Genomic DNA, 12,656 nt, shown 5'->3' with positions numbered 1-12,656 from the left:
TACAGTTTAGCCTTAAACAACACAGGTTTGAACTACGTGGATTTACTTACACATGGATTTTTTTTTCAATAAATACGTACTATATATGATCGGTTGGTTGAGTTCGTGGGCAGTACATATGCAGGGCCGACTGTAAAGTAATAACTTGGATCTTCACCTAGGAGGTGAGCCCTACTGTTGTTGACGGGTCAGCTGTACTTGGAAAAGTTCATCCATCATCACCCTTCCCTCTTGATCCCATCAAAACCCCCTCCCACTTCTGTTCTGCCCCCAGACAACTATCTCACCCACCAGGGGTGTCTTGCTGCCAGTCTCTAATTAATGATAGAAAAATATCTTACTTATTCATACCCATCTCCTAGGAACAGGACTGACCACGTAATTTGCAGGTCTCACTATAAAATGAAAATGCAGATCTCGTTGTTCAAACTTTATTGAGAATTTTGAGACTCTCACAGCAGAGCATTCACTGAAGCCCATTCCTGGGCCTGCACAGGTCACACAGCCATGAAGCCAGCCAGGCTTAAGAATTTGGAAGATGTCTTCCTCTCACCACCCCACCCTCTGTCCTTGCAACACGTCCCTGTGCTGCATACCAGGGGGGCTATTTAGGGTAGAGTCCCTGACTGTTTTTCGGAGACAGGATCTCAGGACTGTATCTTAGCAATAGAGGTCTAGTTAGCTCATTTTAAAGATGATTGAACTAAATTCCAAAGTGATGAAATGACTGGCCTCAAGTCCCCATCTAGTTGTCACAGCTTGAACCAGAACTAAGAGTTCTCATCTACCAGCTAGGGTCCATCTACCACACAGGCCTCGTGATGGCTATGTTAAGAAGAGAATTCTCTTGTTTTCTCCAGCCAGACTTTGCTCTGTTTTCTCTGCAAGAGAAGGGCACAGGGGCGTATTATTTGGTAACATTTATTGTGTATGAGCTATGTGCTGAGCACTCTGCTAGATGTTTTGTATATAATACCTCAGTTGATAGCACATCAGAAAATCATTGCTACTTTTCCCTGTTTTTCAAGTAAGAAAAATTAAGGCTCAGAACTTGAATTTTAGTCAGTAATGGGAAAGATAAGAGTTTGGGTAAGTCGATGTGATTCTAAAACCCGTTCCCTTTTTGCCACATTATTCCTGAGTTCTAGGAAGGCTGAGTCAGCCTCTATTTCCTGAACATTGGTCACATTTTTTATAATCTCTAGATGACCTTGGAGACTCTTACAAGGTAATCTGTGTTACTCAGATTTACAGGTCTGCTCCTGCCTTAAGGCCTTTGTTCTAGGGTATTTCCTCCACTTGAAACATTCTTCCCCCAGATAGTCCAAGAAAAGGAACACATGTCAGATAGGTAATAAGGGGATCTGATCACCTAGGGTCTTATAGGCCATTTTAGGACATTGGCTTTTTCTGTAAAAGAAATGGCAGACATTGCAGTATTTTTGTAGAGGAATGACCACATCTGATTTTAATTTATAAAGGATTATTCTGACTGCTGTGTTGAAAAAGGCTTTTTAGTGATTATTATAGTAATCAGGAGAAAGATTAGTGGTGACCAAGATGATAGCAATGGAAGTGATGGGAAGTGGTTGGCTTCTGGATTTATATATGTATGTGTTAAAGTTTTTAATGTTTTGTTATGGAGAATGTCAAATACATACAGAAGTAGGGAGATAAGTTTAATGTTCCTACTAGGTACCCAGTGGACCTGTCAGGTGTCAGCATGTCAGATAGGTAGATAATAAGGGGATCATTTTAAACAGCTGCAACAGTTGTCAACTTGAGACCAACCTCATTTCTTCTATACTTCTCTCCACTACCTCCCCTATCCTAGATTGGGGAGGAAGCAGTTTGAAGGGAACCCCAAATGCCATATTCCATGTGTAAATTTTCAGCTTTTACCACCCAGCTGCTCCTGTGACAACTGCTCCGGGTATTCTGCAGTTTACCCTGCGGGTCTTGCTTGCTCACAGCTTCTCGTACTCGTGGTTTTTACTTACTGTCTGCCCTCTTTGTCCTCTTGAAACCTTTTTCCTTCTACCAATTACTGTGTATCTCTGAAATTCATTCTAGGTTCTGTTTGCTGTGGTTCGTTCTGCACAGAGTTCATAAACTGGCCAGACTGTGTTAGAGAGGCTGCTGTTGGGTCAGACGCCCTCTCTTGGTCCTTTCAGTTGGCACGATGTCAAGGTCAGTTTCCCAGAGAGAGGTTATAACAATGGCAGTCACTTAGCAAGCAATACGCTGCTCTCTAGTACTAATAAATAGTGGAGATTTAGTGCTAAGAAAGGATGTAAATTATTAAAAGAAAAGTGAGCCTGCAGTAAGGCTAGAAATAGATAAGTGCCTAACCACTTAATTGCCATTATTTTACAGTCTGACCTGACTCCTTTGGAGTGCTGTTCTTGGGTGCCACGAAGGAATTAAGGGTTTTTTGCTTTTTTTTTTTTAAGATATATTTCTTTGTAATAGGCTGAGTAATAGCATAGATGATAATGTACTAAGAGTCAAGACCTACATTTAATTCCTGTGTTCCTTATGGACTCTGCAACATTAGACAAGCAAATAAACTTCTCCATACTATAGATTTTCCACTGTCAGATGAAATTAACACCTGCCCTTTTCCTACTTCACATATGTAGACAAGATCCGAGAGGTAGAAGCACTCTGAACCTTTATTTCTAGAAAGTGCGTGAAAAATCTACGTAGTTACTGTTTTCAGTGTGAAGATTTTAATACAGTTATAAAATGAACAGTGGATTCAAGTTCTTGTTTTTGTAAAAGATTATATTCTTCAATCTGTTCATCTTCAACATGTACACATTTTTCTTTCTACATTGTAATGTATCTGCCATATCTATATACAACTTAGAACAGTACCTGGAACTTTGTAAGAACTATATAAATGTTAGCTATTACCGTCATCAATGTGAAAAATAGTCAAAACAAAAGTCCACAGAGCCAAATGCTTAAAAAATTTACCACCTCTGCGCCCTGTATACACACCGACCTAAAATGCAATTGGTTGAAATACATAAAGTAGTATATTATGTGAGTATATGAGTGAAGGAAAACTTTGCGGGCCCTGAAAACCTGTAAGTGTATGTGTTTATGAATGAAAGGGGAGGGGTGACACTTGAAGACGACACTTTTGGTGCCTGATAGCCCACTTGTTCTCAAAGACTGGTTAGTGTACCTGCTGCATCAGAATCACTTGGGAGTTCTCTAAAATCCCTGGTTCTGTTTTCAGAGATTCTGATCTAACAGGATAATGGTAGGGATTAAGCATGCAAACAGTTCTTAAGTTTCTCAGATGATCCTGCTGCTTACCCAGGTCTGGGAATCACTGGCAATGTAGAAAAATAAAATGCACTTTGCCTTAGCACATCATTTGTTTCCTGTCGTTTTGTTCAGAGTGCTATGTGTGTATGAAGAAATACACAAATCCACAGCCAGAGAAGATAGAGGATCTCTATTAAAATCAGAATAGTGATTATCTCTGGCTTATGGGTTTATGGAAATATTTATTTTGCATTTGTTTTTCTTAGTTCTAAACTTTCTGGTTAAATATGTATTATTTTTATAATAAATGTTGCTAAGGGAAATATTTACAACCAGTACAAGATTATAAAGACCCCCATGCAATATATGTCTTTAATTTACCAAATGTGGGGAAAAACCCAAAACAGTCTATTAATGAATATGTCTTTTTTTTTTTTTAAGAGAGACTACTTTTAAAGCAATGTGGGAACAATATTTATTCATATGTTTTTTAAAATGTCACATTCTTTTAGAACACCAGTAAACACATCTTAGAAAATGTAAGACAAGTTAAATCCTAATTAGCTTTTACATGTTTTTCTTTGGTGAGACTGGAAATATAAGCCATTGACCAATGCTTATAAAAGATCTAATCAATCAGCAACTTTATACCAGATGAGGAAAGGAAAGCATTTCTGGTTCAATATAGATTTTCCATCTAATCTGTGTTCTGGGCAATGTTCCAGGAACAGTGCTCATTCCTTTTTGAAAATCCTCTTGGCTTCCACACCTTCATAAGTGTAAGTCTGAAAGGTGTTCATAAACATAGAAGAATTTGACGTTAAAATTAGAGGCTCAATTAAGAAAAATACTAGTAGTATTTAGCTTCAAAATGTATTTTTTTCTTGTACTTGATAGTCACATTTTATACAGATAGAGGAGACATTCATTTAAAAATAAGTTTTGGTTTGTAGTCACTTTTTCAGTTAAAATAGGCTCAATGTGTTGACGTATGTAAGTTCTCTTCAAATAGGCATCAGAAAATACCTATATTTTAGAACTCAGTAAGATTTATGAGAAAAGTAATAGTCTGTTTATTGATGATTTAACTCAGCAACCCCCCAGATAAAAATCATTGCTATGTAATTATTTTTGTCTTTGGAAAATAACTCACCTGGACCATCTCGCCACCTATAATTTCTCGGACAGTATTTAGTGCATTTCCATTGTCCAACCGTTTAAATTTTCCGACAAGTTTATCTCCCTCCAGGGCCCACGCCCCTGTATAAGATTTCAAAATAATAAAAAAAACATTTTTAAGGGTCTTACACGTGTCAGGCTCTGTTCTGAGGTCTACAGATCTACTTCTTCAAACTCCACTGTAACCCTATGAAGGAGATATGTTTATCTCCGTTGCACAGATGAAAAAACTGAAATACGGTAATTAAAGTCACAAAGCCAAGCTTGCACCTAGATTACCGGGGCTCTAGAGTACGTGCTGGTAACCATCTCGCTCTGTAGTTTCCAAATGCTGAATTGTAAGGCAGATAATCGGGACTTCTCTTTACTAAGTCTTTCACATTAAAAAGAGTGTTCTAAGTTTAATCATGGTTCATATTAGTTTAACAGAGAAGTTAACAAGCTTGTACTTGTTTTAATTTATGTAATTGTGGTAACAGATAAAACAGCCATAATAAAATATTTGACAGCTTAATTGTCATTGCAAACATGTTTAATTTAACCAGAAAAGTTCTAAGTGGAAACATTTTTTAAAAAATCACTTGAAAAATGTGACCCCATTTTATATCTTAAAATTTTAGATCTTAAATAGTAAAATGAATTCCCAGTGACCTACATTGTAACATTGGACCTTTCTATTTGGTCACACATTCATTCACTAATTTATTCACTTATTTTATCATTTCAATTACACGTCTATTATATTTAAGTTAGATAGCTCTAGAAGCTTTTATTGCTGTCAGATATGTTGAAAACACTGAAATTTTCTTTATGAATAGGTGTATGCTCAGTCATTCAAAGGATATTTTTCTAATTGTTGTTTAATCCAGGTTCTTTAATAGATAACATATGAAAATCAAAACATTTTTAAATACTCTGCTAACTTGTATGATGTTTAAAATAGATAAACTCCACTGACTGCTTCAGTAAATGAAGGAGACCTACATTTATTAACCGATCCAGTGGAAGAAAACAGAGATTATTTTTGCAGTATGTAGAAAAATCAGGAATGCTTTGCTTATAAAAAATTTCTTACACTGAGTTCAGTTCCATCTGCGAGGCTATAATTAAAAGTGACACCAAGCTCAAAAATAATTTCAATGCTTCGAAAAGTGCTTGATTCTTTGACTGTGAATTTATTTCCTTCTTGTGTAATTATCAGTTTCAAATTATCATGAGCTGCAAGCTTCCTTTTCACCACATTAATACCTGCAAAGACAAAGAGATTGGAGGAAATAAAGTCAAAATGCCATGGAAAGTGCTACTTTTCCAAGTTCTGTTTAAACTAGTTAATTAACCAGTTAATATTTTGTGGGTGAAGAGGAATACCTGATCATATTGCCTTTGCACAAGAGCATTCAGATTGCTTCTGTAGAAAAAGTTCAAGCTCAGTCATATCAAACTATTTTTCTAAAACTGAAAAAAATTAAATGAAGCATAGAATTGTAGAATCTTAGAATTGAGTAATTTTTTAAAAAATTATAAATTTTTTTGTTTCAATGTTAAGTAAGTCAAATTCCAGGGATATCAAATGAAGGATTAAAAAAGTACATTTATATATTTATAAGGATATACTACTTTAATTCCACATGTATGGTACACTTTCTTTTTTAATGTCCCTTTGCTTTCCATGGCTTTAAATTTTTGAGTTTCATAATTCTCTTTGCTTTTTGTGGTGTTTCTATCATAGAAATGAGAAAATTAGCAAATATTACGGTCAAATTCATTATTATAAGAATCTGCAAATTCCATAAATGTGAACTTGGAATTCCTAAACTACAGGATATAATTGATGCAGATTTTTATTTTTAGGGAATGACAAATCTTTTTGCCCAAAGTGTTCAGCGTATGGGCTGCCAGAGTAGTGGTGTAGATATTAAAATCTGTTAAATTAAAACTTCTGTAGAAACTACATACTGTCATGAGATCATTCCAAAAGCTCTGCAAGTCAGAGGAAGAGAATTAAGTCTCATTTGTTTTCATTGCTCTATTATATGGCCTTTGCTTTTCCATCCCCTAGAGTTTAATATTTAAAGTATGAAGGTTATCATTATGCTCTGCCATATTTTACTTTCTAAACAAACAAAAAACTATTCAATTTTCAGTCACCAGTTAACATAAATGAAACATATCTGGATGTTTTTTGTGTTTTAGAGAATAGTGCCCAAGAATCTTTTCTTCCACTGGTGAGAGTGTATTCTTTCTAATGTAAGAAGTGAGAATGTGGTTTTCCCTACTCTGAACCAGCACCCATTCTTGATCCTCACCAGCACAACAGGTGCCATTGCCTAAGATTTGAGGTTTAGAAGGAGTTAAAGATGTCTGTGAAAAACAAAAGAACAAGCTGTTAAAGTATTAAGCACTTACCCATTTTTTCCATGAACTTTTCATAGTTCTCATTTCTGTCTACCTTCCAAGTACCATCAAACGCCATGGTCTCTGGTTAATTCAGCCTCTGAGCAATCAGAGATTCAGGTCCGTCCTTAGGAGAGAATTTATTCTATTTCTTATCTTTGAACCAGCTTCATATTGTGATGTGGAAGTTTAAAGTTCAAGAGGCCACTTGACTTCATTAATGCCAAACCTTCTAGTTTCTATAAATTTCTTAGTTCCCCTTCTGAAATGCAACTGCAATAAACATGATAAGCATATGTATTCTATCTTAAACTATGACTTACAGGTACAATTATTTCAAGAGTTAGAATGCATACTGTATGAAGATAGTTTTTTTGTTTGCAAGTTCAAAGTGCACACTTTGTTGGATGTAGCATAATTTAGAGCATATATCAAATGGGTTTTGGAAAATGAGACTATTAATGACCTATCCCTTTTTTATAATAGCAGTTACCTTGTAAGTAATGTAAGACTTCATGATCAAATACAGCTGAAAAGTTGATGTTAATAGGATATTGAGACTGGAATTTTATTTATTTTTCTAATATGTCATTTTGCATTGTGTTTTTGGGTTTCCAGGACTTTGGGTAAATATCGTGGCACCTGGTACAGTGCATGACACACAGTAGGGACCCATTACATTTTTGTTTTGGTCTTAAATGCAGGTAGGCCACTGAGAAAAATTTCAAGAGGTAGAAACATGGATGGATGTCATGAAAACTCCCATAAGTGAAAGAATCTTTAGACATCTGCCATGTGCAGAAAAAACAAAAGCCAGATGTCAGCTATGCCATTAACTAAAACCATTCCTGTATTTACTTTCCCCATACTCAAACCACTATATTTGGTTAAGAAAATCCTTGAAATTTGGTTAAGAAAATCTTTGATTTTCTACTGTCTATTAGAAAGTCACCAGAAGTGTGTTTATTTAGGTAGTTTTTAACACGTACTAGTGATTAACTTGGGACCAGATAGGACTTGGATTTGCCTGTTAAGATCAGCATAATGCTTTAGCTCCCTTTGGAAATACAGCTTGCCTCTCTGTGATTTCACAGTGACTGAAATAAAAGTGCCTGACTCCGGAAGGTGGGGAGGAAGAAACTAGAATGGCTTCTTACCTTGTTCACCTAACACTGGCCTTTATCTCATGGCTACCTTGAGCTTCCCAGGAAGAGCACAATAAGATTAGATGAGGGCAAATAGCACTGGGACTCATGCAGACCTGCTAACAAATGGCCATGTTAAACTTTCATCTTCCATTTGTCAGTAGCAGTAACCTAATTTAAAATCAGTTAGGAATCCCTGTTATCTCTATAGTGTGGAATCATTGACATTTAAAAAAATGATTAGATTGGGAGTTCTCTGGCAGTCCAGTGGTTAAGACTTTGCCTTCCAATGCAGGGGGTGCAAGTTTGATTCCTGGTCAGGGAGCTAAGATCCCACATGCTTCATGGCCCAAAAAAGCAAAATATTAAACAGAAGCAATATTAAAAAAAAAAAAAAAGATTAGATTGAATTTTTAACATTACACATTTTCCTGCAGCTTCCAAACTCTGTTATCTCCCATTTCTTACCGCTTACCCAGACCCCATCTAGAAAAGGTCATACAGAACCAATGGCCAGTTTCCCTTTACAGACTTCTCATACTGATGATACAGTTGGGCCAGTCAGCTGAGGGCTGACTCAGTCCTTTATTTTCTTCTTTGGTAATACTAGAAGATTTAGGGTCCTGCTCCTGCAGCTTGGGAAACTGGGTGGGTTAGATGTGCTTGGTGGGGGTGGGGGACGGGTGGTACTGATGCTATAGAGGGAGAGTTGTACTCTCTATATGAGAGTTGTACTCTCTATATGGACTCCGCAGTCCACGTCAGCCACTGAGTTGTGTGGAAGTAGTAGAAATCAGCAGAAGCTCCTGTTCATCCCTGTCCCGTTCCTCCAAGTACAAATCACATTCCTTAACGTGGTTTCTGATGCCCCTTCTTATATCTTGGGTCTCCTGTCATTCCTTACTGTGTACTCTGAGATTTAATATATCGAACTTCCTGCAGTCCTCAGTCTTGTGAATGTGCCTACTTTCTGTTCCTTCAGGTCACAACTTGGTCACTGAGTGCTCCAGGAAACATGTCCTGAACCACAGAGACTGGGGCAGGTGAGTCCACATCTCTCAAGTGCAGTGACCTTCCGAGAGCCTCAACATAGCTCATGAGAGACAAAAGGAGTTGACGCCTGACCATCATTTGTATCATCCTGAAGTACAGAGAGCGATATCATGATGAGGGACAGTATGATGCTTCAAGCTCACTTACAAGGAATGGCTTTCTAGAAATCACAGAAACCCTTTTAGCCTGTTGTAAAGATGAACGGAAAGTTTTTCTGTTTTTTAAAATGTATATCACTTATGGGAAATAGCATTTTCAGAATTTCTGAAGCCTGCTTTTCAGTGCCAAGTTATTTAACTTTTTCATGTCAGAGAAAGGTAATGGTCTCTCTGAGGGCCCTGTAAGAGGATTTGAGGGACAGATGTAAGGAGCAACAGAAAAGTCTTAAGGCTGCTGTCCAGTTCCTAGCAGTGAATGGGGAATGAGGGAGAATTCTGAAGTTTGCCTACAGAGTTTGCTTCATTCTGTTTTAACCATAAGCCTCTAAACTTTAGAAATACTAAGACCTTTTAAATTATGTTTTAGGATTTTGTGCATGAGATGGCTGGCTCATTTTCTTCCAAAGAAGGCTATAGAGTTATAGCAGTGTACAAGGATGTACCTACCAAATAATGGTGAGTGCACCCTGCTAATTGTCATTAACAACAAGGCTGCCATTTTTAAAATTTTAATTGGAGGCTAATCACTTTACAATATTATGGTGGTTTTGCCATACATTGACATGAATCAGCCATGGGTGTACATATGTTCCCCATCCTGAACCCCCTCACACCTCCCTCCCCATCCCATCTCTCTGGGTCATCCCAGTGCACCAGCCCTGAGCACCCTGTCTCATGCATCAAACCTGGACTGGCAATCTATTTCACATATGCTAATATACATGTTTCAATGCTAGTCTCTTAAATCATCCTACCCTATCCCTTTCCCACAGAGTCCAAAAGACTGTTCTGTACATCTGTGTCTCTTTTGCTGTCTCACATACAGGGTCATCGTTACCATCTTTCTAAATTCCACATATATGTGTTAGTATACTGTATTGGTGTTTTTCTTTCCGACTTACTTTGTTATGTATAATAGGCTCCAGTTTCATCCACCTCATTAGAACTGATTCAAATGCATTCTTTTTAATAGCTGAGTAATATTCCATTGTGAATATGTACCACAGCTTTCTTATCCATTCATCTGCCGATGGACATGTAGGTTGCTTCCATGTCCTGGCTATTATAAACAGTGCTGCGATGAACATTGGGGTACATGTGTTTCTTTCAATTCTGATTTCCTGGGTGTGTATGCCCAGCAGTGGGATTGCTGGGTCATATGGCAGTTCTGTTTCCACTTTTTTTTAAGGAATCTCCACCTTTTTAAAGGAATTCTCCATAGTGGCTGTACTAGTTTGCATTCCCACCAACAGTGTAAGAGGGTTCCTTTTTCTTTGCACCCTCTCCAGCATTTATTGTTTGTAGACTTTTTGATAGTAGCCATTCTGACTGGTGTGAGGTGGTACCTCATTGTAGTTTTGATTTGCATTTCTCTGATAATGAGTGATGTTGAGCATCTTTTCAGGTGTTTGTTAGCAAGGCAGCCATTTTATAGGATCCACATGTGCTGGTTGAATGACGTTGCGTGAAGGATTTATGACTGTGTCTTCTGCCTTATTATTATTATTTTTTTTATATTTATGTATCTGGCTGTGCCAGGTCTTCATTGCAGCATGCTGGATCATTGGTTGTGGCACTCGAGGTCTTTAGATTTGGCGTGTGGGGTCTAGTTCCCTGACCAGGGATCAAACCCAGGCACCCTGCACTGGGAGCATGAAGTCTTAACCCCGGGACCACCAGGGAAGTCTCTGCCTTATCTTTTTTAAGCTGGGGCTGTTCACCCAAATAATGAATCTCTCTCCAGCAGTTTGAGTGAGAGGTTGCTCATTTCCTACGCCCCTCATACCACAGTCAGAGGAAGATGGGTTTGCATTATTTCAACTCCCCATTCCCACATCCATTATGTTTCTGACATTTTTTTTTTCCTTTTTTAGTTCTACCAGTTTATTGCTACTAACCCATCTCCCTCTACCCTCATGCATGTGTGCTCAGTCATGTAACCCCATGGACTACAGCCTGTCAGGCTCCTCTGTCCATGACTTATCCAGGCAAGAATACTGGAGTGGGTTGCCATTTCCTTCTCCTTTAAGGAAATCTTTTCCTTTGAGACCATTTCCATTTGCCTGTCAGCTTCTAGCCTACTTCATCATTATCTACCATCTGATCCATCTATCATTATCTACTGTCTGTCCCCGTTTATCATTGTTATCTACCATCTATCACGGAGAATCATGGCACTGGGCTCACCATCTTCTTATTGTCCCACTGTGTCTTGCCATCATCCTGGGTGAGCTCAAAGTCCATGTGGATAAGATACTTGTCACTCTGTCCTCACAGTGCTTTAATCTCCTAATCTCTAATAACCTTTACTTTTGCTACACTTTATCCTACACCCAGGGCTACAACCTGTGATTTGTAGAGATTTTCCTCCTGTGAAATGTAACATGCCACTCTGTGTTCACAGATTTTCATCTGCTTGGCTCCTTCATTTTCCTCATACCATCAGTTCTCAGCTTGATGAGAACCTCAGTCAGTTATTTCCTCTATTTCCCTCAAAGTTTGGAGCCCCTCCTGGTTTGTTTACATTCTCTTTCCAGTCGATACATGTTGCCAATAAAATACTTCCTTTGCTGTCCCAAGTGCTATTACACATGCATGGTCTCTAGTTTCAGAGGAATCATACCCTGCTGGGCAAGACTTTTGTATACCCCAAAATAAAAAATAAAACGGCAAGCAATAATTCTTTCAATTTATGTATTCTCATTTTCAGTATTACCTGTTACTACTTTATTTACGTCTATAAATTCTTCATCCACCTATTCATTCAACATATATTGGAATTCTCATTATGACCTAGGCGCTGGGCTAAATTACAGAGATAGAATGATGAACACATACACTTTCTGTCACGAGAAAGCATAGCTTGAAATTAGAATAATTTGGTACCTGCAAAGATTTTTTTTCCTATCTGTATGTCTTCATTTTATATTTATTTGGCTGAGGTGGTATCTTTTCTCCTTCACATTATGATAATTGAGTTTCTCTCATCTTAAGAAATGAAAACAACTCTCCCTGGATTCTGTTGGCATTTCTATAAGCTGCTCCGTCCTTTTCCTTCCCCCTCATAGCCAGTCTTCTTGGAAAAGTGATCTGTACCGTCTCCGTATTCTTACCTTCGATTAGAGCCTCAGTCTATTGCAGTGGAGCTTTCATATCCACCCCTCCACCGAAACTACTCACTAAGCTCGTTGATGAGTTATTTTGCTGCCAAATCCAATACACTTGTCTTGGCCCTTATTTTATGTCATTACTGCGTTCTAGACCATGGGCTCCTCCCTTTTGAAATTTCTCCTTTTCTTCTCTTGACTTTATTCTTTCCTTATATTCCTCTTCTCTACATGTCCTTTTCAGGCTCTTTCATGGGCATCTCTTCCTCAACCAACATTTTATATTTTGAAGTTGGGTCTTAGGATCTCTTTGTTTTTGCCATTCCCATGTCTTCAGT

At 37.8% G+C, this 12,656-nt stretch overlaps 1 protein-coding gene and 1 long non-coding RNA gene across 3 annotated transcripts in view; one reads left to right on the top strand and one right to left on the bottom strand.

Moving 5' to 3' along the window:
* Window positions 1–609: 609 nt before the first annotated feature.
* LOC133249219 (uncharacterized) overlaps window positions 610–12,656 on the top strand; it is a 56,729-nt gene continuing 44,682 nt past the window's right edge. Inside the window, exons 1-3 of one of the 2 annotated variants that reach the window (XR_009736875.1) lie at window positions 610–2,190; window positions 8,983–9,043; window positions 9,579–9,667. This is a non-coding gene — a long non-coding RNA (uncharacterized LOC133249219). Of the gene's footprint in view, window positions 2,191–7,061; window positions 7,520–8,982; window positions 9,044–9,578; window positions 9,668–12,656 lie in introns of those variants that run through there. The other variant, XR_009736874.1, reaches the window with a different exon arrangement.
* On the bottom strand, window positions 3,741–6,984 carry LOC133249218 (fatty acid-binding protein, intestinal). Its single transcript, XM_061419293.1, has 5 exons — window positions 6,868–6,984; window positions 5,537–5,709; window position 4,648; window positions 4,436–4,542; window positions 3,741–4,067 (listed from the first exon to the last, which is right to left on the bottom strand). The coding sequence occupies exons 1-5, from the start codon at window positions 6,932–6,934 to the stop codon at window positions 4,017–4,019; spliced, it is 399 nt and encodes a 132-aa protein (XP_061275277.1). The 5' UTR covers window positions 6,935–6,984; the 3' UTR covers window positions 3,741–4,016.

The sequence above is a fragment of the Bos javanicus genome, chromosome 6, assembly GCF_032452875.1.
Source record: "Bos javanicus breed banteng chromosome 6, ARS-OSU_banteng_1.0, whole genome shotgun sequence".
NCBI classification, from domain to species: domain Eukaryota; kingdom Metazoa; phylum Chordata; class Mammalia; order Artiodactyla; family Bovidae; genus Bos; species Bos javanicus.
Note: the sequence above shows the minus strand (reverse complement) of the source record. Positions and strands in the feature narration are given on the sequence as shown.